The sequence below is a fragment of the Pimephales promelas genome, chromosome 6 (assembly GCF_988280905.1).
Source record: "Pimephales promelas chromosome 6, fPimPro1.hap1.1, whole genome shotgun sequence".
NCBI classification, from domain to species: domain Eukaryota; kingdom Metazoa; phylum Chordata; class Actinopteri; order Cypriniformes; family Leuciscidae; genus Pimephales; species Pimephales promelas.
This window is the reverse complement of record NC_142774.1, coordinates 9519122-9542748: the sequence shown is the minus strand read 5'-3', so window position 1 is coordinate 9542748 and position 23627 is coordinate 9519122. Positions and strand designations below refer to the sequence as shown.

At 36.2% G+C, this 23627-nt stretch overlaps 1 protein-coding gene across 1 annotated transcript; it reads left to right on the top strand.

The window, feature by feature from the left end:
• Positions 1 to 1234: 1234 nt before the first annotated feature.
• col17a1a (collagen, type XVII, alpha 1a) lies at positions 1235 to 22498 on the top strand. Its single transcript, XM_039688908.2, has 52 exons — positions 1235 to 1376; positions 3612 to 3688; positions 4791 to 4847; positions 4964 to 5125; positions 5363 to 5839; positions 5987 to 6034; positions 6886 to 6927; positions 7066 to 7113; positions 7271 to 7405; positions 7480 to 7575; positions 7714 to 7764; positions 7885 to 7956; positions 8048 to 8104; positions 8185 to 8349; positions 9064 to 9132; positions 9231 to 9269; positions 9392 to 9523; positions 9611 to 9877; positions 9962 to 10012; positions 10109 to 10135; positions 10867 to 10893; positions 11205 to 11267; positions 11395 to 11499; positions 11607 to 11669; positions 11780 to 11869; positions 11956 to 11991; positions 12074 to 12109; positions 12202 to 12264; positions 13210 to 13245; positions 13337 to 13408; positions 13528 to 13554; positions 13681 to 13716; positions 14127 to 14162; positions 14260 to 14343; positions 14442 to 14477; positions 14557 to 14622; positions 14700 to 14774; positions 14847 to 14909; positions 15069 to 15128; positions 15214 to 15240; positions 15339 to 15371; positions 15454 to 15570; positions 15863 to 15910; positions 16021 to 16146; positions 16875 to 16988; positions 18002 to 18121; positions 19252 to 19392; positions 19474 to 19542; positions 19834 to 19983; positions 20066 to 20197; positions 22134 to 22169; positions 22260 to 22498. The coding sequence occupies exons 2-52, from the start codon at positions 3625 to 3627 to the stop codon at positions 22307 to 22309; spliced, it is 4296 nt and encodes a 1431-aa protein (XP_039544842.2). The 5' UTR covers positions 1235 to 1376; positions 3612 to 3624; the 3' UTR covers positions 22310 to 22498.
• The last annotated feature ends 1129 nt before the right edge of the window (positions 22499 to 23627 follow it).

The following is a 23627-nucleotide window of genomic DNA, read 5'->3' as shown; positions in this document are numbered from 1 at the left end:
TAAAAGCAACTAACTTTCCTTTGCTCTTTATAAGGTGCTTTTACAATGCTGTCTGAAGCATTTTTGATTGAAGCTTCCAATAAAAGTTTGCTTACTTAGACCTCTAGGCATTGAAGAAAACTGACATTTTTAAGTGTCTATACATGTTCAAACACATTGTTGATTCAGCACTTGCATGGAAAACTTTCGAATACATTCTTATTATAGCCTATATTACACAGTATGTTTGTAAAATGTGTATTTCTGTTCACTGAAAGAAACACATTTAAATGTATGGTCAATGATGTCTAAACTGTATACTACACTGCAAGACAGTCTCACTCAGTGTTTTTCTTTTTATTCTTTGGTAAAAATGGTCAAAATTAAACTTTTCCAGAAACAAATTCAAATGTCTATATATTTCTGTGAGTTTTATTTATTCATTTATTTAGTAGATCCTTCAGAGTGAGCAGTTTTCTTATGGGTAATGCCAATCAAATCTTCATAAAATAAAATGAATAAATAAACAAAATAAATCAATTCTAAGGTTAACACACAATGTAACATTTCTTATAATGCATTATTAATATTAATCGAATCAGTTTTATCTAATTATTTTATCCGTAAATCAACAACCATCAGTCACATCATAGCATGTCAAATATGTAATGAAAAATAAAATGGCTCCATGGTGAATCACTGGTGTGTAGCTATTCCTAACACCTGTAGCACAGTCTCATCCCAAGTCGTCATCAAACTGACGTCTTGGGACGTCTTTTGACCATACGTCAACATCCGCCAAAAATTTAGTATCCAGCCAAAAATCATTTTAGCCACATCATTTTTTATTTTGGCATATTTACGGCAGTGCAAATGGTCATCATTTCTGCCAAGCGCTTGGATGTGAGGAATTTGTAGGGACTTTATGATTTTACTATAGCAAGGGATAATTCCCATGACCCCTGCCAATACACTACACATCTTATATTCAGTGAACGACCAATAGGCATGCAGTTAAAGCAAGGAACAGGTTCAATCCTCAAGCCATAACTTTAGGCTACACTGTACCATCAAAATTCCACTTAAATAACTTTCTCCCAGGCGATTTTTTTCTAATGACTTTGTCATTCTGTTTTCACAAATAAAAGTGCCTCAGGGGTCTCATGACGTGACAACCCCCCTCGTCTTGTCAAAACTCGCCTGTAAGTGTCTGTAGGTCATAAGAAATGATACAGTGAATGTAACGGGGTAACAAGCATGCATGCCGGGTCCCTGATTACTCATCACATCTGAACGTGCCAGCTCGTAAATATAATCGCTTTTTGGAGCACATCTTTACACAGAAGAACGGGCACAACAAGAACATTACAGCTCATTTCTCCTAAACGAGAGTCAAGGTGAGTTTTAACATGGTCTAAATGTTGTTGTTATTGTTGTTATGCTATAGGCTACTGAGGGACGTCGCAGATCTATTCTTTAGTTTTATAACTGAACCTGGAGTCCTGGACTGTTTTGAAGTCCAAGTTTGAGGTTATATGTTCACGTACGGGAAAAGTCTGTCAGGTTGGTGTTCTGAGTTATTCAGCTGTTCTAGGAACAGTCAAGCTGCTCAATCATTTATGAAACCCACTGGCAGTAGGGGGGAATTCTTTGGCACATTGTCAGGCTTAAGACTGAAATAGGCTATTCAAAGAGTAAAAAATAAAATATTACTTTATAACAATCTATTTCTAAGATTGTATCTGTTTGTTTAATATGTATAAGAATTACTTCTTTTCTGCTCATATAAATCCTCTCAGAACCAATTATGCAAATGCTTTATTGACTCCATGAAGAACCCTTAGCATCCATGGAATCTTTCCATTTCACTAAATGTTCTTTGTAGTGAAAAGTGTTAGAAAAACTTTAGATTATTAAAATGCTCTTTACTCTAAGAACTTTAAGAACTTTTGTTTTCACCGAAAGCTAAAATCGTTCTTCATCGTTGCGAAAACCACTTTTTGTAACCGTTATTTTTAAGAGAGCTTAACACAAAGGATAGTATAGGCTAAAGAAAAAAAAAACTATTGTAAGTGTTCATTTGTGGTCATGAGATTGTTGTTTTTAGATGTATAATTTTGATCAAACCATGGCAGGAAAAAATGTCAGGCAACCACAAATGCATTATAGAACAAGCATAGACACACACCTACATAAACACTAATTAGCATGGGTTAAGTTGTAATTTAGTTGTATAAGAGATTCATAACTGCAGCTCTGTGTCTTTCATTGTCAAATAACTCATTACCAAAGGGATATTAGGAGGAATCATTACTGTTTCGCAGCTATAATGATGACTATTATCATGGTGGTGATAAACATGGCATGTGCTAAAGGTCTAGATGATTGGGGAGAGATGATTGCATAGATGGATCATATCAATTGATGGAATGGTATTTGCTCACTTCTGGAAAATAGGTTTTCTTTTTTTATTTTACTAATATTATTTACAGAAGTCTAATATTTAATTTATTTTATACAAACTAAAATATGCTGTTTGTTATGTGGTCTAATTTAACACAGCCATGTAGTCTATTCACCTATGAGTGATATACAATGGTATATTGCCATATTGCAATCCAATATATGCTTTATATATACATATAAAAATGTGTATATATATATATATATATATATATATATGTTTACTTTTTATTTAATAAACTATGTATAAAAAATGTACAAAAATTTAATTTTTAAATCAAATTTAAATTCACAGTTTTCACTAACAAAAAACAAACTGTTGTTGTTGTTGTTATTGAAAAGTTATTAGGATGCACCAAACTGGAATTTAAGGAGACTGACTTTGTAACTTTGAAGTATAACCAAGACTTGTAACGTATTTAAGAAATGAAAGAGCTGATCATAAAGGTGACCTTTCACAGAAAACGCAGAAATAATTGAATTCAAATCATACAGGTATTATGTGTCAGTTGTACATACTGCCTTCAGGAAAACTTCAGGTTTAAACTTGTTGGATCCAGATGTGTTAAGAAGGCTTGAAATCCAAGCTGAAAAATCTTTCTGTGATTGAACTTGAACTGCAAAACATCAGTGTGTTATCAGATACATAGACTATTTGTCATGAGATGGTAAATTATAACAAGTGGTAAGTGTCATTTTCTGTCAGTCTGTTATCTGATGCTTTTGGGTTTTTTTGGTTTCACAAATCTGCTTTTGTACTATATGCTATTTCAATACCAATTTGTGCATTTTTAGAGCACCTTTGGTTCAGCAAAAAACATTAGGGTTGAGTTGAGTCATTTTTTTTTCCTCTCTCTGGTTACATTATAGGTTGCTAAATCAGTGTTTAAGTGTCTAGAAGAGCTAGAATACAAAGAAAAAGAAATAATAGGCATTAAACTCTTTGTGGTTCTGAAGTGAACGTTTTGCATATTGTAAAAAGCCAGACCAGAACAGACTGTATAAATCAAGTTCTAAGGAAATTCTTATGTCTGGAATCTTGATGAGTTGATCAGTGCTTCGTTCTTATGTTTGTATTCTTTGAAAAGCATTTTGTGTTAATAATAGCACCAACAACGTGCTTGGAAAAAATGTCTTATTTTATTGATAATAGTCAATTTGCTTTACAGTATTTAAAATGGAATGGACAAGCTAACCACAATCAAGATTGTCAAAGTAGAGGGGGGATCTGGAGGATCTGCAAAAGGTAAGTGTGGAAAACACTTTTATCTCTCATTACAAGAGCTATATGTAGAATTCAGAAACTCTTATTATTAGCGACACCGGTGGACATTAAGTTTGCTGTTTAGGTGAATATGTGGGTGGGGGGGGGGGGGGGGGGGCATAATGTCTCGCAATTCTAACTTTATAACACAATTCTGACTTAATATCTTGCAATTCTGACTTCATATCTCGCAGTTCTGAGAAATAAAGTCAGAATTGCGAGATGTAAACTCGCAATTGTGAGAAAAAAGTCAGAATTGTGAGATAAAAAGTTGCAATTACCTTTTTTATTTTTCATTCTGTGGCGGAAACAAGCTTCCATAAGAAAGAGAAAGTGTGTCATTAAAAAAATACTATAGAGAATGTTTAAATACTAATATCAGCTTACAAGGGAAACAGGGAGGCTGCTTCTGCTCCCTTTACCGTTCGCGTGCTGACACGGAAGCCTTGTTTATACTCGACGCGTCTGCACGAGCGCGGCAAAAATGACGCGTTGGTGCACAAGACCGGCAAGACCTCATTTTGCTTAGCTGTGTGCAAAGCTTTTTTGTAACAGCGCGCACGGCACCACATCTGAGAATGAACGACTTCAAGCCGAATCTGTCCGAGCTTGTACTGTACATCTCACACAATCAGAGCGTAAAAATACGGGATATTTTACGGGAAAATACCAAAACGGGAAGACAATAAATAGCTAAAATACGTGAGAAACCCGGAAAAAAGGAGGGTTGACAGCTATGGACCAACCGGGTTGACACTTCAGTGTGAGAAATCGGGGGTGTGGCGTGTGAGCGTGTGAAACCAATCAAATGCAGGTGTCTCACGGCCAATGCGTGAGAGTTGGCAGCTATGTGCAATAACAGTAAAGTATGCATACATGTAACTATCCCTAACCGCAACTCTATAGAAAGTAGTTAATTAGTATTTGAGTAAGTACAATGTAACTACGTCACCTTAAAATAAGGTGTAACCGAAAATTCTTATGTAGCATTCTTACAACAGCAATTCGACACAACCGTAGTAAAACTGGAGATGTGATACTGGCTATAATTTAAATTAATTTGAATGATGTTAAAAAATTACAGACATCCAGAAACATACCGAAACTGTGACGACCACAAGACTGACATCTCTTCCGCCAAGTATGTTTAAACTGCAATTTAAAATGGCATCATATTAAAAACCATTGATTGTGTCATTCTCTTTATTTTATCAATCTCCGTCCCTGCTGAGTGTTATTTGGTGTCTCTCCCACTAGAGGGAAACAGCAGCTCCCTGAGCAGCCAACAGGTAGTGACCTCCAAAGTGAGCAGCTCCGGCTCTGGAGAAGCTTCAGGAGCTTCAGCTGTTCTGCTGGAGAAGAAGATCATCTCCCAGACCAGTGCTGAAGGCGGCGCTTCCAGAAGCTATGTCATATCCTGTGAGTCCAGAAATCATCCACTTTCAAGTAATGTAAAGGAAATTGGTTTAATTAACACTTATTGTCAACAATATTTACTCAAAATTCATGAAAGAAACTTTAAACCAATATTCATTCACAAGGTTTCTGAAATATTTTAGAACTGACATTCTGGTTATCAGTCACAAAATTCTCCATTATTTGGTTTCTACTCATATGAAACATCTGTAGTATTTATTGAGTTGTTCTTCTCTCCAGCCTCTTCATCTGGAAGTTCAGCCAGTAGCAGTTCAGGAGCTGGATCTGTGATTGGTGGATTTGACGGATTATCTCGTGAAATCAGTGTAACCGGTCCGATTAGTAGCTCAATGGTTAAAAGCTCTAGTTCTGTGGTTAAAAGCTCTAGCGGCGTCTCTAGCTCCATCACAACAGGTGCCAGTTCCTCAGCATCGGGTGGAGGTCTTTCTTCTGGATTCGGGTCCATCTCGTCCTCTGAGTTTGCGTCTGTTTCTTCGGGCGGTTCTGTTAGTGCTTCTGGAGGTATGAACACATCCAGAGGTGGAGGAGGTTGTGCTGGTTCTTCTGCAGTCATGTCTGCCGGAGGAGCTTCCAGCTCCATGACTGTCACCAAGTTCTGCTCCTCGTCCCCTAGTGGAACAAGGAAAGGTTTGAGTTACAGCACAGTTCCTACTGAGAGGAAGACCAGTTTGCACCTTTACACTGGAGGATATGAGGGTAAGTTAGAGACCATGACCTCTGACCTTTTATTGATTTAAAATGAGAGGACTCTCACACATATGTTTTAATTGTGGATATTAGTTTAAGTATACATTATAGTCAACAGGATTAATATATTGTAAGTACTGTATGTTATTTACTCAGGGGGCTCCAGTGGCAATTCCTCCCCTGAATACACAAAGAAAGAGTACGGTACGTCCATTTAGTATTTTGTTTTGGGGCTGGTGTGAATTTCAGGAGATAAAAAACACCATTTGTAATTTAACATACAAAATGAAACAAATTCATGTTTAATCAGAATTTCAGTTAACCAAACAAACCGTGTGAAATCCACGTGGACCAGATGTGGACTATGTTGCTGCCTGGGGAAGCTATTGAAAATATGAAATAGGCCTACTAGTGCAGTTTTCTTAAAGGGTTAGTTCACCCAAAAACGAAAATTAAGTCATTAATTACTCACCCCTATGCTGTACCAACCCCGTAAGACCTTCGTTTGTCTTCGGAACACAAATGAAGATATTTTTGATTAAATTTGTGAGCTGTATCACTATAGGCACCCTAAGGGATTGAAACTTGACGGCCCAGAAAGTCATCGAAGAAAATGTTTAAATATTCCATGTGACTACAGTGGCTCAAGTATAAGTTTATCAAGCTACGATACTTTTTTGTGCAAAAAAACAAAGAAAAATAACGGCTTTATTCGACTATTCCTTTTCTTCCTTCTGGGCCTGAGATGAGAGTTCAAGAGATTTCCACGACGCATGTGCAAGAACTGAACAAGAAGTAGTAGAAAAATAACATAGTTCTCGCGCATGAACTCTCGTTCATTTTGGGTGGACTATCCCTTTAACTCTGTACTGTAGCCTACACATTTTTTTTTAAATCAAGCCAAACAAATGTTGATGTAGGCTATACCCTACTTAAATGTTAAAAAGTTAAGTCTCGACAAACTTTATAATCTAGTTATTATTATTATATTATTTCATCCTTGAAACTTGCGTATCAATATTCTGCTTCAGTGTTTGGTTGTTTTTTATTTGCAGGTTCGTCGAGCGTTGCCACCAGAGGGCGCACTCAGACACGAGGTATTTTTAAAATAAAACGTAGTTTCACAAACTTCCCAACAGTCTTAAACTTGAACTTCAAATGTAAAAAGAACTCATCCTCATTTTAAGACTCATTTTAAAATATTAATGTTATTGTTGTGACGCTGTCTTTTCCAGAGAGTGAGATCAGAGCCAGATTGCAGAGTGCCTCACCCTCCACTAGATGTCAGTGTTACTTATGTTCTGTTTATGCACTATGCTATATATATTTTAATTTAATCTTTTAAATTATATATTGATTATATACAAGGAAATTATGACACGTTCAATAGTCTGTGTTGCCTTTAGTTGCAGAAATTGAATGATAGTTTTATGTATTTAGGGACAGAGCTGGATGATGTAAAGAGATTACTGAAGGGAAGTCGGTCTGGCAGCATCAGTCCACCTCGCTCTCCCACCAACACTCTGCCTATCCCGAAAAAAGCCAGCGTGGACACTCGCCACGACAGCCAGTCAGGTAACACACACTCATTCAGCGCACAGATATTCCTGTGATACACCAATCCTTCGTCACTAATACATGTCTTTCAGGTTGTGACGGCTCAGTCCTGGATGCTGGATTCAGTGGATATTACACCAACCCAAACAATCTCAGTTACACCACACTGCAACAACCATCACTCACAGGTTAAACACAGGGAAACAAGAGTGTCTGTGTGTGCATGTGTTTCTGTGTGTCAAAGTTGAAAGGATCAGTTAAATTAAAAAAATTAAAAATAATAGGAGGAAGAAAGAGAGAGATTGCCTCTGTGTTGTTTGTTTCAGGTGGCATGCAGAATAATCTGACCCTCAGCTCATCTGCCCTTGGTAGCACAGGTCATTACATTCATCGATTCACGCACTAAAAACAAACTGTAATTTTGAGCTCTGGTTCCTCATGAAATTGAAATAGTACCTAATCTTGATGCCTTCCCTCTGTGTTTCTGTTCTTCTCAGTGTATGGGATGCAGAATAACCTGTCAACATCTGGTGGTGCTCTCGTGGCCAATGGAATGAGTGTTGGCCCTGGTAAACCGAACCTTGCTAACTGTTGCTAACAAACGTAATCCATTCAAAATAACTACAGTAAGAGATTCATAATGCCTCTTTGTACTTCCAGTGTATGGGTCACCGAAGAATGTTGGCAGCACTGCTGGTTTGGGCACCAATTTTACTGGTAATAATGATGACTTAACAATGTTAAAACAATACAGTATTGCCAGATTTAACTTCTTCATTTTTATATGACATTTACAGCTGTTCCCAGCAGCCCTATCACCTCTGATGATGTGTTTGTGAAAGATGGCAAGTTTATTGCGATTGGGAAAGAAAATGTGGCGGCTAAGAAAGAGACTGAGAGACTGATCATGTCCAAAAATACTGGCAAACAGTTTGTCAGTTCCACCACCAGTGCTGGAGCAGGTAGACAGCTCACACTAGATACAGTATTTGAACTCAGCTCAATTATAGTTATTAATTAATTATAGATTAAATCAGTCATTTAATTAGGAAAAAGTGTAATTGTTCCGTTTGGATTGGGTAAAATAGTTAAACATACACTACCATTCAAACATTTTTGAAAGAAATACTTCTATTCAGCAATGACACATTACATTTATCGGAAGTGACTGTAAAGACATTTATAATGTTACAAAATAAATTAATTCTGCTCTTTTGACATTTCTATTCATCATCCTTACAAATGTCTCACGGTTTCCACAAAAATATTAAGCAGCACAACTGTTTTCAACATTGATAATAAAAAGAAATGTTTCATGAAACATCAAATCTGCTTATTAAATGATTTCCGAAGGATCGTGTGACACCGAAGACTGGAGTAATGATGCTGAAAATTCTGCTTTGCATCACCGGAATAAATTACATTTTAAAATAATCAAATTAAAAACAGTTATGTTCAATTTGGATATTCACAAAATTACTGTATTGTTGATTAAATGAATGCAGCTCTGGTGAGCATAAGAGATTTCCTTCAAAAATGTTGTGTTGCAGACTCTTTTCTGCTGTGGTGTATATTTTTAAAATGAACAAAAAATAATATATTTGGATTGGCAAATCACTTTTTTCCAGTAGGAATTTATAACAAATGACAATAAATGTTTTTCGTATATTTTTCAGATACATTTTCTGAAGATTCACTCAAGAGGGAGAAAAAGATGATCTCGAGCACCATGGAAACCACCACTGGTACATTCAGATAAAGACACTCACTGGATACTATTTCATTAATAAATGAATACTAACTTAAATTACATCCAATAAAACCGACATGTATGTGCTTCCAGCTTCCAAAGCTTCAACGAAAGACAAGGCAACCTATGCAGGTATATGTCTTATAGAAATTTGAAAATCAATACCGTCGCAAACACCGGCTCATTCAGCAATGAATAAGCAGCCATTATGGATCTGCTTTTGCTCATAGACTCATATTCTAATGTCACAACAGAGATTCGTAAAGATCAGTCGGACGACACAGGACTGGGATTCTTTTCCTGCTGCTCGTGGTTGAAGTGGCTTCTGGCGTTGATTTTTGGTCTTCTCCTTCTGCTGGGACTCCTCTGTGGTCTCATCGCACTGGGTACATTATGTCTCAAGACGTCTAGACCAACTGTTTTAGCTTGTACTTGTACAGATTCCTTCATCATGAATGTTTCTCTCTGTGTAGGGGAGGAGGTCAGGAAGCTGAAGGCTCGTGTGGACGCTCTTGATGGTGGTGGAAGCGTAGGCTCTGCTCGAACCAGTCGCTTGTCCGCCTCCTCGGCTGTCAACATCGTGGATCCACTGGAGTCTTCGTACGCCGAGCGCATCTCCGGTGTCCGTGCCGATAACACTATAAACTTGGGTTCAGAACCTGCTGCACAAGACCCTCTGGTCCTACAGAGGACCATTCAACAGATCCTCAGATCTGAACTGCAGTCAGACACCGTTAGAGGTGTTTACCACACATCCACTCTGAATATACATTCAATCAGGTAACATTTATTAATCATTGATTTTTTTAATGATTTCATTATAGCTTCACTGGCAACTTCACTTAAGGGTGAGAGAGGAGAAACTGGCCCTAAAGGTAATATTTACAGATTAATGCGTCGCAGATGGTATACAGTGAAAAGTGTGAATGCAAATTTACTAATATGTACAATTAATGTACATTTAATTCTAGGAGACCAAGGACCTCCTGGAGTTAAAGGTATCCAAAACAGAACAAAAAACCCCATACCATTGTGAAGTACAATTTCATAATTGCACATGCACACTAGAACATACTGTATATCACAATAATGTCATAAATGTATCATAGACATAGCACACATATAGCACAGTGATTTTAGAAATGTATCAAAGACATAATGCCACACATTATCATATAAAATCACAAGCATCACATATTATCACAAATATATCATATCAAAACATCAGAAATGTTTCTAAATATTTACAACGTCACACATTATCACAACCGTTTTGCATAACGTCACAAACATATCACAATTATAGCAAGATTATCAAAACAGTACCACAAAAATATATTACAATGTCACACAACACTAGAGCATCACATAACATCTTAAATGTTATATCACAGTTATATCACAGATAAATCATTATCAAGTACAATCATAACGATATTCACCATATTGATCACCATATTATCACAACATCACATATCACAAATACATCACATCAAAAAATGTACCTAAATATGTCACTCATTATCTCAAGTTTTATATAACACAAAAGTATCACATTTATATCACATATTACAAGTATAACAAGATTATTAAAAGAGTATCACAAAAAATAACACAAGTATATCAATATCACAAATCTACTAATATTACAAATGTATCACAAATATAAATTACAGTTATATCACTTAATATTATGAAGATATCAAATTTATATCAAACCATTTTACAGGTGAACCAGGATTTCCCGGACTTCCAGGTAATGTTTTGATTAAAATTTTTATGACATCACATCCTTTGCACTTTAACTTAGTGAAATGAAGAATAAAAAACATTAAAGTTTACAACAATGATATTCGAGATACACTTTAGGAAACAACATTTCTACTAGAAAAAAAACAAAAAACGAATAAACAAATAAAAAAGCTAAGAAACGGACTGGCTGATCGTGGATCAGTATCTCACATTTTACTTGTATTAATTAAATGGTTATTGAAATATTGATTTGATAAGTACTTACCAGAAGAGCCTAAATAAATAAACTGAATTAATGAATGGTGCACTTTTCAGGTCCTCATGGTCTCATTGGTCATCCTGGACAGGAAGGCCCTCGAGGGCCCAAAGGAAGTTCAGGTATGATGCAGAGCCAGAGACACTTCTACCAGTCAATCATTCCCATTATAACTTAAGACTGATTTTGTGATGCTCACAGTCACATGTTACAAAGGTGACCAAAAACATATTTTTGTACTGTTTACAGGTGAATCCGGAACTGATGGTTTACCAGGGCCGAGGGGGCGGGAGGGGCCAGCGGGTCCCAGAGGAGAACCGGGACCTCCAGGAATTGGAGAGAAAGGAGAGAAAGGTGATACCACTGACATTATTGCTAATGTTATATCATAAGGAAATAAACACGTTCTGCACGACCAACTTAAAAATTGACTTGATAATTGTTTTGCGTTTGCTCCTCAGGCTCTTCTGGCGATGTTGGTGCACCTGGGCTAGTAGGACCTGGAGGTCCAGTGGGACCCAAAGGTGAGACCATCTTTTTACAGACACAAGTGAAAAACAAGTCTTTGCCTTTGCTTGTAAAGATGGGAATACATTTCGCATTTTGAGGGGAAGAACGTGTTTTGTCTCTGCAGGGGATCCAGGTGCTCAAGGCATACCAGGTCTGATGGGAGCTCCTGGACCGCAAGGCTTCCGTGGAGATTCTGGTGATCCTGGACCCAAGGGTAAATCTACAGTACCTTTTCTTTACAGTTTCCCAATCAAGAATTTCATGCGAACAATTTGTTTTGATTGTCTTTTATATTTTTAGGTGATAAAGGACCTGCTGGGCCATCTGGGATCAAAGGTTGGTAGAAGCCAGAGATACATATTGCAAATAGTAAAGCAGTTTTTAATATACTTATTAAGTATATTTTGATGCAAATTAGGTGATCAAGGAGAAAGAGGGCCACGTGGTACCACTGGTAAGTTACAGTATCTTACAACATACAACTATACATATACAGTAGCATTTGTTATTATTGGTCTCTCCAAAAATATGATAATATTTTGACAGGTGAGCCAGGTCTGGTGGGACCAGCAGGGCCTCCTGGAGAGAAAGGTCTTAAAGGGTCAGCAGGTGAGAAAGAGAAACTTGAGTCAAAGAAGACCTGTATCACATGTAGAGGATATGCAATTAAAATGTATTCTATTCTATAAGAAATAAATATACACTACTGTTCAAAAGTCAGTCATTTTTTTTTAAAGAAATTCATACTTTTATTCAGCGAGGATGCATTCAATTGATCAAAAGTGACAGTAAAGACATTTATAATGTACAAAAGATTTCTTTTTCAAATAAATGCTGAATTAAGAATCCTGAAAATAAATGTTTCATGGTTTCTACAAAAATAATAAGCATCAAATCATCACATTTGAATGAGTTCTGAAGGATCATGTGTCACTGAAGACTGGAGTAATGATGCTGAATATTCAGCTTTGCATCACAGGAATAAATTACATTTTAAAATATATTAAGATTAAGGTTGTCAAACGATTAATCGCGATTAATCACATGCAAAATAAAAGTCTGTGTTCACATAATATATGTGGGTGCACTGTGTATAATTATTTTTTATAAATAAATACACACACATGCTTGTATATATTTAAGAAATATTTTAATGTATATACTGTATATAGATTTACATATAATTTATATTATATATAAATATAAATATTTTATATATAAATAATATTTTTTTCTTAATTATACAAGCATGTGTGTGTATTTATATATATACAAAATAGTTATTCACAGTGCACCCACATACATTATGTAAACAAACTTTTATTTTGGATACGATTAATCGCGATTAATCGTTTGACAGCACTAATTAAGATAGAAATCAGTTATTTTAAATTGCAAAAATATTTCACAATATTACTGTATTTTACTGTACTTTTTGACCCTAAACTTTTGAATGTTAGTGTACAGTACACAAACATCTGGATTGAAAATGATGTATCATATAAAAATCATGTATTTTATATCATATCATATATCATATTTAATTTCCCCCAGGTGCTCCTGGACCAGATGGTGTTAAAGGACTTCGAGGTAATTTTGAAACTAAGACTCGGTAAAACATTTAGCCTGTGTCCACAAAATACAAGCATGTATTTTTTTTCTCTTTCTTTTAAATTTTAAGGGGACCAAGGTCCGATTGGGCTGCCTGGTGCTCGGGGACCACAGGGGCCTCCTGGAGACGCAGGAATACCAGGTATAACTAAAGAGAAAATCACACCACGGCTGAATAGATGATGCTTTTCATACTTTTTAAACACACTTGTCAATAATGCAAACCATGTAAAGGAGATGTTTTTCTGGTTTCCTGCACAGGTACACCAGGACTCCAAGGCCCACCAGGTTTGATTTCACTACTTCTCTACTCAGTATATTAAACACAACAGATCTATTAGTATTTCTGAAAAAAACTGTAATTGCAGACATCTGTTTCTTAATGATATTTATTTGTACCTTATGTAACTAAAGGGTTGTCAGGTATCCCAGGCCAGCCAGGGCCCAAAGGTAATATTTCTTGTGAGATGTTTTTAATTCAATTCTAACGGCCCATTCACACCAAGGATGGTAACTATAACGATAAAGATAAAGCTCTAAAATAAATAACCAAAAAGTCAACACCACAACTATACCGGAAATGAGAAATGCCATAGTTGGAATCACTTTCAGAACCATTTTTTTTCTAGATGATGAACAATAACAACATTGACAGCCAATCAGAATCCATCCTGCCATGACAAAACACAGAATATACCCTAATAGTCATCTTTATAGTAATCGTTCTTGGTGTGAACGGGCCTTAAAACCATAATATTAATCACATTGTGTGTTTTATATATACATTATTCTACTTTTTATTAAATAGAAATATACAGACATGCTCTTACTACATCTTACATGCTGTTCTCTCTCTTTAGGTGACGCTGGTGAGCCTGGAAGAGTCATTTCTGCAGGTAAGGGAACTCAAATGAAAATTAGTTGGTGGTGCTTCTGGTCTTTTAATCTGGCCGATTGATGGTAACATCATCATCATCTGGTAACTCCTTGTAGGCACTAATACTAACACTGTGGCTATACCTGGACCACCTGGACCTCCTGGGTCTCCAGGTCCTGCTGGACCACCTGGACTATCAGGTATCATGAAGTTCATCACATCTCATCAGTTAAACAGTGAATGAGTTAAACAGTGGTATGTTCGTGCTAATATTGAGTTGTTGTTTTTTTTATTTAAGGTCCTATTGGTCCCGCTGGTCTCCCTGGTTCACCTGGTAAGATGACTTTTGTTCTATAAAACGGTTTATTTATTTATTTATTTATTTATTTTTACTGACATTTGAATCTCTACAGGTTCAAAGGGAGATAAAGGAGACAAAGGAGATGATGGGAAGCCTGGAGTCTCTGAGAGAGCAGGGAGTAAGTGTGCTCACTTTGAACATGTACATTGTAAGTGCTTTTATATCATACATTTGCTCTTAATCTAAATTGAACAGAGGAAGCTGCTGCTGAACCTGGTCCTCCTGGCCCACCGGGACCACCGGGACCTCCTGGTGATGATGGGATACCAGGTACATAGCCCCTAATTCAGTTTTGTTACATTTCTGTTATGTTACTATATGTTTAATTTTGTTTTCCCACAGGTGTTGGTCAACCTGGTCCTCCTGGTGAAAAAGGTGAACCAGGAAGCTTTGTACCCACTTCAGGTATGCTAATGCTTAGAGTCAATTTATACTTGGTTCTTGGAGACTTATTTACTGCAAATACAGTAAATAAATCCACACAATTATTAGGATTATTAGTGAATGAGACCTATTAAATTATGTGTTTAAAATGATCTGATTGTGGTTTCTGTGGACAATCAGAAACCTTCTTTGCTGGACCGCCTGGGCCTCCTGGACCCATTGGACCAAAGGGATCACAAGGTAGATTAAATACACAACAGAGACAATATAAAACATTGTGTTTTCCTTAAGATCCTATGAATTGTAATGTTTGTTTTTTGTTTAGGTGATATTGGCCCTCAAGGATTCCCTGGTAAGGTTGACACATTCCATCACACATATATAAATATTACATTCTGACGTTTGTGGATTGCATACCTACTTCTGTTTCATCTTTTTCTTTTTCTAAAGGCCAACCTGGATTACCTGGAGAACCTGGAATCGGTTAGTGATTCAGAGACATACAGTACAAGTTTCTACATTCTACAATAGCTGCACAGTTCATGTGTTTTTGCCCCGAATCCAGGTTTTCCAGGACAGCCAGGGCCACCAGGACCACGTGGAGAACAGGGAACAGAGGGTCCACAAGGACCACAGGGACCTCAAGGACCAATGGGTTCCATGGGGCTAGAAGGGCCAAAAGGTACAATGGAACAAAATATATCAATGTTAGGGCTTTTTAAAGAGTTTTTACATAAAACAATACACATACACACAGGGCAGTTGTGGCTTAATGGTTAGAGAGCCAGACTGGATGGGTTGAATGCAGTGGACACTTTTTAAGTATGAGTTGCCATATTTAGCTTTCACTTCAAATATATATATATATAAAAAGAGGCTCCAGTTACACTAAAACCATTACAATGGAAGTAAATATGGTTAGTATTTCTACATCTGTGCATCATTTTTTTTTTAATTTTATTATTTAAATATAGGTGATGCTGGAGTCCCAGGTGCCCCTGGCATTCCAGGTTATTCCTACGGTAGGAAAATTGGTGTATTGCTCGAAAATTTGCTTTGACATGAAATGTTTTAAACCACATACCATTTCGTTAGTAAAAGAAAGAGAGTTTCATGTGATTGTTTTGTTAAGGTGGAGGATCTAGAAGCGCTCCAGGACCACCAGGTCCACCTGGACCCCCAGGGCCTCCTGGAGCACCTGGTTCCCCTAGTGACGGCTCACCAGATGTTGCTCAGCAGATTTCGGACTACCTCAGAAGTATGTTTGAAAAGATGTGAAAAATTGTATGCCACCTAGCAACTCCCTTAAACTACCCTGAACACCTTAAAGGGATTATTAAAATAACCCCAAAATTGAAAGTAAAAATGTTCAAGTTCATGTTGTTCCAAACTTGAATGACTTACTTTCTTCTGCGAAACACAGAAGATATTTTTGAAGATTGTTGGTTTCCAAAGAGTTCCCATTTACTTCCATTGAATTTTTGGTCAGGTTAGATGGCATATTGTATTTAAAGCAGATAGAAATGAGGCTGTGAGGGATAGATTTACAGTGTTTACAATGGCTTGCTAATGGGCCTAGATCAAATAGTTTTCACAACTGTTTTGCAGATGCCTTGTTTTTATTCCTGTCAAAAATTAAATACCTACCCTGAATAATGTCTATAGAAGTCAATGGTAACCAAAATGGTTTGGTTATCAACATGTTTAAAATATCTTCTTTTGTGTCCCACAGAAGAAATAAAGTAATACAGGTTTGGAATGAAATGAAAGCGAGTAAATGATGACTGAATTTGAATTTTTGGTTGAACTATCCCTTTAACAACTGCATAGCAGCTACAGTACCAATTATAGCAACTTTTGGGTGGAAAAGGATCTTTAGAAGTCCCAGTTCAGTTTGAAGCCACTACAAATTACACATTTAACTAATTATAGTGATAAATGAGTAAATATGTTCCATGACAGTTATATTTAATGTGTCTCTTGTAGGTGAACCCATCAGAGAATACCTGGCTGGACCTCCAGGCCCACCTGGGCCACCGGGACCTTCTGGATCAGCCTCTGATGATGCGCTGGTTAACCGTATCATTGATTACCTTCAAAGTAAGTGTGAAATGTTGTTAACGACACAGGTGACACTGACGTTTTACAACTTTTACAGGCGTTATTTTTTTGTTATTTCGATGGTCCACTTAAAGGAGTAGTTCACTTTTAAAAAAAAACTTTTGCTGATAATTTACTCACCCCCATGTCATCCAAGATGTCCATGTCTTTCTTTCTTCAGTCAAAAAGAAATTAAGGTTATTGATGGAAACATTCCAGAATTTTTCTCCATATAGTAATGGACTTTACTAACCAAAAGGTTCATGGTCCAAAAGACAGTTTCAGTGCAAACTGCAAACTGTTCAAATGGTTTTAAACGATTCCAGACGATGAATAAGGGTCTTATCAAGTGAAACAATCACTCATTTAATAAATAAATAACAAAGTTTAAGTTTTACAAGCTCAAATGCTCGCCTTGCTCTGTTCTGTGATGCGCATTCGTGACTCTCCTTTACGTACTCGTTCATCAAAATGAACGAATCTTTTCCCGAGTCAATTCATTCATTTCGTTCGTTGAATGAACCAAATGACACGAAAAAAGATTCGTTCATTTTGATAAACGAGTTCGAACAGGAGAGTCACGAACGCGCATCACAGAACAGAGCAAGGCGAGCCTGAAGCTGACTGTTTTTTGGACCTTGAACTGTTTGGTTACCAGTAAAGTGCATAATATGGAGAAAAATCCTGGAATGTTTTAATCAAAAACTTTAATTTCTTTTCGACTGAAGAAAGAATGACATGGATATCTTGGATGACATGGGGGTGAGTAAATTATCAGCAAAAGTTCTTTTTTAATAACTAAAAGTAACTTTGCAACTACATGTGATCTAGGAGTCATTAAGTATTTACTGCAGTTACTTATAGTTGGTAGAATGTCTATAGTGGACCATCGAAATAAAGTGTAACCTTTCTGTTTTCTACTTGCTTTTTGTTTTTAATAAACATGTAACTCAAAACTAATGTGCTTTTTGACACATTTTGATGGATCCACACATTCTTTGGTGCATATATAGGAGATGAGGTGAGACAGTACCTGATTGGTCCTCCAGGGCCCCCAGGACCCCCAGGTGTGCCAGGTGGATATGGCTTTAACACTCAAGAAGTTGCTGGACGAGTTCTGAATCTGATTAACGGTAGGAAAGATACGATGGACGTCCTGGATCATCCGCACCTGTGTCACAGGGCTTAGCCCTAGATCATTTTTAGAGTTACCTGTAATACCGATTTTCTAAATGTTTTGGAAAGAAGTCTTTAATGCTCACCAAAGCTGCATTTATTTGATACTATTTTGAAACTCTTTTCTTTTATTTAAAATTATACATTTTTTTCCTCTGATCAAAGCTGAATTTTCAGCATCATTACTCCAGGCTTCATTGTCACATGATCCTTCAGAAGTCATTCTAATACGATGACTTGCTGCTCAAAAAACATTTCTGATTATCATGTTACATGATGCTGGTGGGTGTAATAATCTAATTGCACAGAAAATATAATAATGGAAATCTTTACTTGGAAGATATGCAGGAGAATACAGCAATCAAACTACTTCCAATATAAGCAAGACTGAAAATTAACAGAGGAAACTAAGGGCTTAAATACACAGAGTTAACAAAATGAAACAACAGGTGAACGTAAACTAATCAGAAACCATAGAAACTAACTAGGCAACAGAACTGAGGCAAAGCAGAACAGGAAACAGATTGAAAGCTAAATCAAAAGAGAACGAGATTAAATATATGTTGAAAAAAGTTGTGCTTAATATTTCTGTTGAAACCATGATAAAACAGTTCAAGCACAGAATTTATTTGAAATAGATTTTTTTATACAATTTCAATGTCTTCCCTGTCTTTTTGATCAATGTAATGTACTGTTTTAATTTCTTTTAGATTCATTTCTTAATTTACGACCCCAAACTTTTGAATGGTAGTGTATATGAAACAGTTCAGATTTAGCCTTTGGGTTGTTTGAAAACTAACCATTTCAGGATGTGGTGGACCAAATGTGATAGTTTATGAATTGGCAATTGAAAATATTTGTCAACTACTATTCTGGGTTGCGTTTCCCAAAAGCATCGTTAGCCAACTATGGTCGCAATTTCTCCAGAACTCTATTAGTAAGGACAGAGCTTGCGACCAAAGCTGGCTTTGGGAAACGGCCCCTTCAAGAGTTGGCGACAACTTTGAAACTGCACACTTTGAAATATTATCAAGGTTATTTTTTATAAAGCTGCAAGTAATAAAATGATTTAATATCACATTTGCAGATGCTGGTTTCAGAGGTCTGCCAGGACCCCCGGGCCCCCCGGGACCTCAAGGACCACCAGGAAGCTCTGGAGGAATAGTTTCTTACGCGGTGAATGAAAACCAACAGCAAATCCGTGCAGAGCCTCAGGAGTACATCAAGAGTAAGAGCAGTGTTTATTAACTCTATTTCATATTTAAGTCTGTTTTTCAACAGTTTAATGGCAGTTTGTTTACTTCTATAGGGCACCCAAGTGGTGACGAGAATTTGGATTATCCAGCCATCGCTAAAGAGGTTGCAGATTACATTAAGTGTAAGTTAGCATCCTCAAATGCACTTACACACATGCGCATATTAAAAAAAAAAAACTTCTTCTCTGCATTTCTTTTCTCTAGCTTGCTTCCTAATAGTAGTAGTTGAATACATTTTGCATTATGAATATTGTTGGCTCTTTGACGAATTGCTTTCGTTTGTCTTTTGTAAGTGGCTTTGTATAAAAGTGTCTGCTAAATGCATAAGGTAAATGTGAACAAGTTATTAGTAATACCTTTTATAGATTTATTTCAGGAATTATTGAGTTTTATGTGTTGGCATTTTTCCACAGCTAATGGCCTGTTACCGAGCCTACTAGGTACTCCAGGACAACGAGGAGCACAAGGGCTACCAGGGCTACCAGGGCCTAAAGGAGAAACAGGGCCTCCAGGAATCAGCATAGAACTGACCAAAATGAATGAAATCATGGACTATATTAGAGGCAAGAAGGAACTTGTTCAAAAGATGCATTTAATATGAATAATTAATTTACAAATATAATTACAAATGCATAATTTTTACAGATCACCATATGATTGGACAACAAGGGCTGAAAGGGGAGATGGGACATCCAGGACCTCCAGGACTTTTAGGACCTCCAGGAATTTCAGGAAACAGAGGACCCGCAGGACCCGTAGGACCTCCAGGATTCCCAGGTACAAGTTCGAAACATATGACATATGAAATTGTCCGTGTGATAAATAGCAATCAATCGACATTGATAACAATATGTTTGGCGGTTAGTCTTTCTGGTAACACTTTACTTGAAGGGGTGTGCATAAGACTGACATGACACCTTCATAATCATGACATGACACGTCATGAATATGAAGGAGGTTTTATGCATGTTTATGACAACTGTCATTAAGTGTCATTCGCTTATTATGACATTTTGAATTCAAATCTGACATTGTTTGGGATGTCTTTGTTAGGACACCTTGACATAAACCAATACATCATAACCTGTCAGTGTCTTTGTCATGACAACTTGACATTGCCAAGACAACATAAATTGTCATAAATATGTCATGAAGATGATTAATTATCTTAATTATCTATATCTAATTATCATAACACTTTACTTGAAGGGGTGTACATAAGACTGACACTTTCATAATCATGACATAACACGTTTTATGCATGTTTATGACAATTGTCATTAAGTGTCATTCTCTTATAATTACATGTTTAATGCAAATATGACATTGTTTGAGATGTATTTGTTATGATACCTTAACAACATACATTGACATAAATATGTCATAAACCTTAATACAGTAGTTATAAAACTTAAGAAACCACTTAGCAAGCTTTATGGGTTAACATTTAATTAAACTGACATGTGTTGCTTTCTTTTTTTTACATTGGCTGTCATGAGGCATTTGAACTGTGTCATGAATATTTTTCATGACCTCAGCTACAGTGGAACAAATTGAATTTGTCATTAAAATGTTATAATGGCTTCATGACAGCCAATGTCAAAACCTACTAATTAATCTGCTATGTCATGTTTATGACTGGTTGTGTTGTCTTAGTAATGTCATGCCATTAATAATATCAGTTGTCATGACAAGGTTTATGTCAAGGTGTCATAGCAAAGACATTGTCATAAACATGCATTAAACCTTCATATTTATGACATTGTGCCATGATGTCAGTCTTACAAAATGACATTGCTAATTTCTTTCCTGGCATGCGTAAAAAGTGTTTTAGTCATTTTTCGTGGATCCTCATGAACGGGGACTGTTTTGATAACATCAGACTATTTGTACACCTTGTTTTTCTATCGTTGTCGTATATTAACATACCATAAACGATCAACAAAAATTTGCAGAAAAACCTATAATTTGCCTTCTGTCATCTTATTTTACACTTTTTTTAACAAGTAAAAAGGTTTTTTTAGTTAACTATACAAAAATGTCCACCTCTAAGTCGAGGTTCACATGCCATTTTGCTGTGAAATATTTAATGATTTTTATCAAGTAAACATAAGAATAGCTTCTATATTGTTGGTAATATTTGAAGATGAACACTGACTGGACTGAAGCAACTTATGTTTGCTTGGTCATTTTTAGAAAATGTGAGTACCAAATCATCAGATCATTTAAATATCTTAAGACATATTAATGGGAGACATAAAGTGACAACTGACATTGATACAAGTCGTCTGCTATACAGTCTGCCATAAAGATCGCATTGATGTACTATCCAAGCTAAGCTATCTTTTGGGCCACAATAATATCAGTAAAAACACCAAATTGTATATTGTTCCTCTGTGTTTTGTTTTCCTCCTCTAAGCTCCATATTCTCACTATATCATATTATATGAGCCATAAAGTGCTGATGCACAGTATCAAATATGATGCTCAACAAAACATATGCATTTTAGATTTTTTTTTTTTTTTTGTCAAAAGGGTTCAATTAACCGATCCATTTTATTTATTTATTTTTACTATTATTTAATACAGTATTTCAGGCTTTACAGGGTTAATCCAGAGTATTCCTTGAAATTGTCTATTTGCATGGACAAGTGTTCAAATATCATTTATCAATATTTGCCTCAACTTGTAATTTTATAATTGTATAATACAGGCGTCCCAGGCATCCCAGGAATGAAAGGAGAAAAGGGTATGAGCCAGTTCACGAAATATATAATTGATCATAAGATACTGTATATTTCTTCATGATAATGTCATGACAAACCTTTTTTCCCCACAGGTGAGCCTTTATATATAACTCGTCGTCGGAGGAGGAGCACAGGAATTTAGACAGATGACAATGCAGCCAATGCTGTAAATGTACATATCTTAATTTAGACTTTTTTTGTCAATGATTTGTACCTAAAATATAAACATATTCACACTACATTTACAAGAACAAATTCAAACGAATTAATTCAGTTTTTTAAGAAAAAAGATTGTATTTTTTTCCTCGTCATAAGTATGTGTGTGCATGACTGCAAAATCAATGGGATTTAAAGTATTAGTTCACTTTTGAAAAAACTTTTGCTGATAATTTACTCACCCCCATGTCATCCAAGATGTCCATGTCTTTCTTTCCTCAGTCAAAAAGAAATTTAGGTTTTTGATGAAAACATTCCAGGATTTTTCTCCATGGACTTCAATGGGAACCGGATGGTTCAAGTATCAAAAGACGGTTAATAACTGTTTCAGATGCAGCTTCAAATGTCTTTAAACGATATCAGACGATGAATAAGGGTCTTATCATGCGAAACGATCGGTTATTTCAAAACTTATTCCAAAAATGTAACTTTTATAAGTACAAATGCTAGCCTTTCTCCATTCTGTGAGGCGCGTTTGCAACGTCACGTATTACGTAATTACGTTCAAAAGGTCACGGGCGACGTAGCCGAAAGTACAGAGTCAGTGTTTACAAGTTGAACGCATAGGTTGAACGTGCAAACTAACTCAAACGCCGTTTACAAAAAAAGGAATTAAAAGGAAAAACAACGATGTCGGACGATTTTGATTCTGTACTTCCGGCTACGTCGCCCGTGACCTTTTGAACGTAATTACGTATTACGTGACGTTACAAACGCGCCTCAGAGAATTTAGCAAGGCTAGCATTTGTCCTTATAAAAGTTACATTTTTGGAATAAGTTTTGAAATAACCGATCGTTTCGCATGATAAGACCCTTATTAATCGTCTGGTGTCGTTTAAAGACATTTGAAGCTGCATCTGAAACAGCTATTAACCGCCTTTTGATACTTGAACCATCCGGTTCCCTTTGAAGTCCATATGGAGAAACATCCTGGAATGTTTTCATCAAAAACCTAAATTTCTTTTCGACTGAGGAAAGAAAGACATGGACATCTTGGATGACATGGGGGTGAGTAAATTATCAGCAAAAGTTTTTTCAAAAGTGAACTAATCCTTTAACATAATCTGGGGGGATGTTTAAAATGAGCTTTTTGTCAATTGATGTGCTAAAATGCTTTCATTGTTACAGACTTTCAATAGCATCAAATGTGGTTTGACTTTTTAAATTGAGAAATAAAGATTTTTTTTTTTGTTTGTTTTTAAGCTGAGACTTCTGAAGACTCATATCAAAGTCCTTTTAAGCTC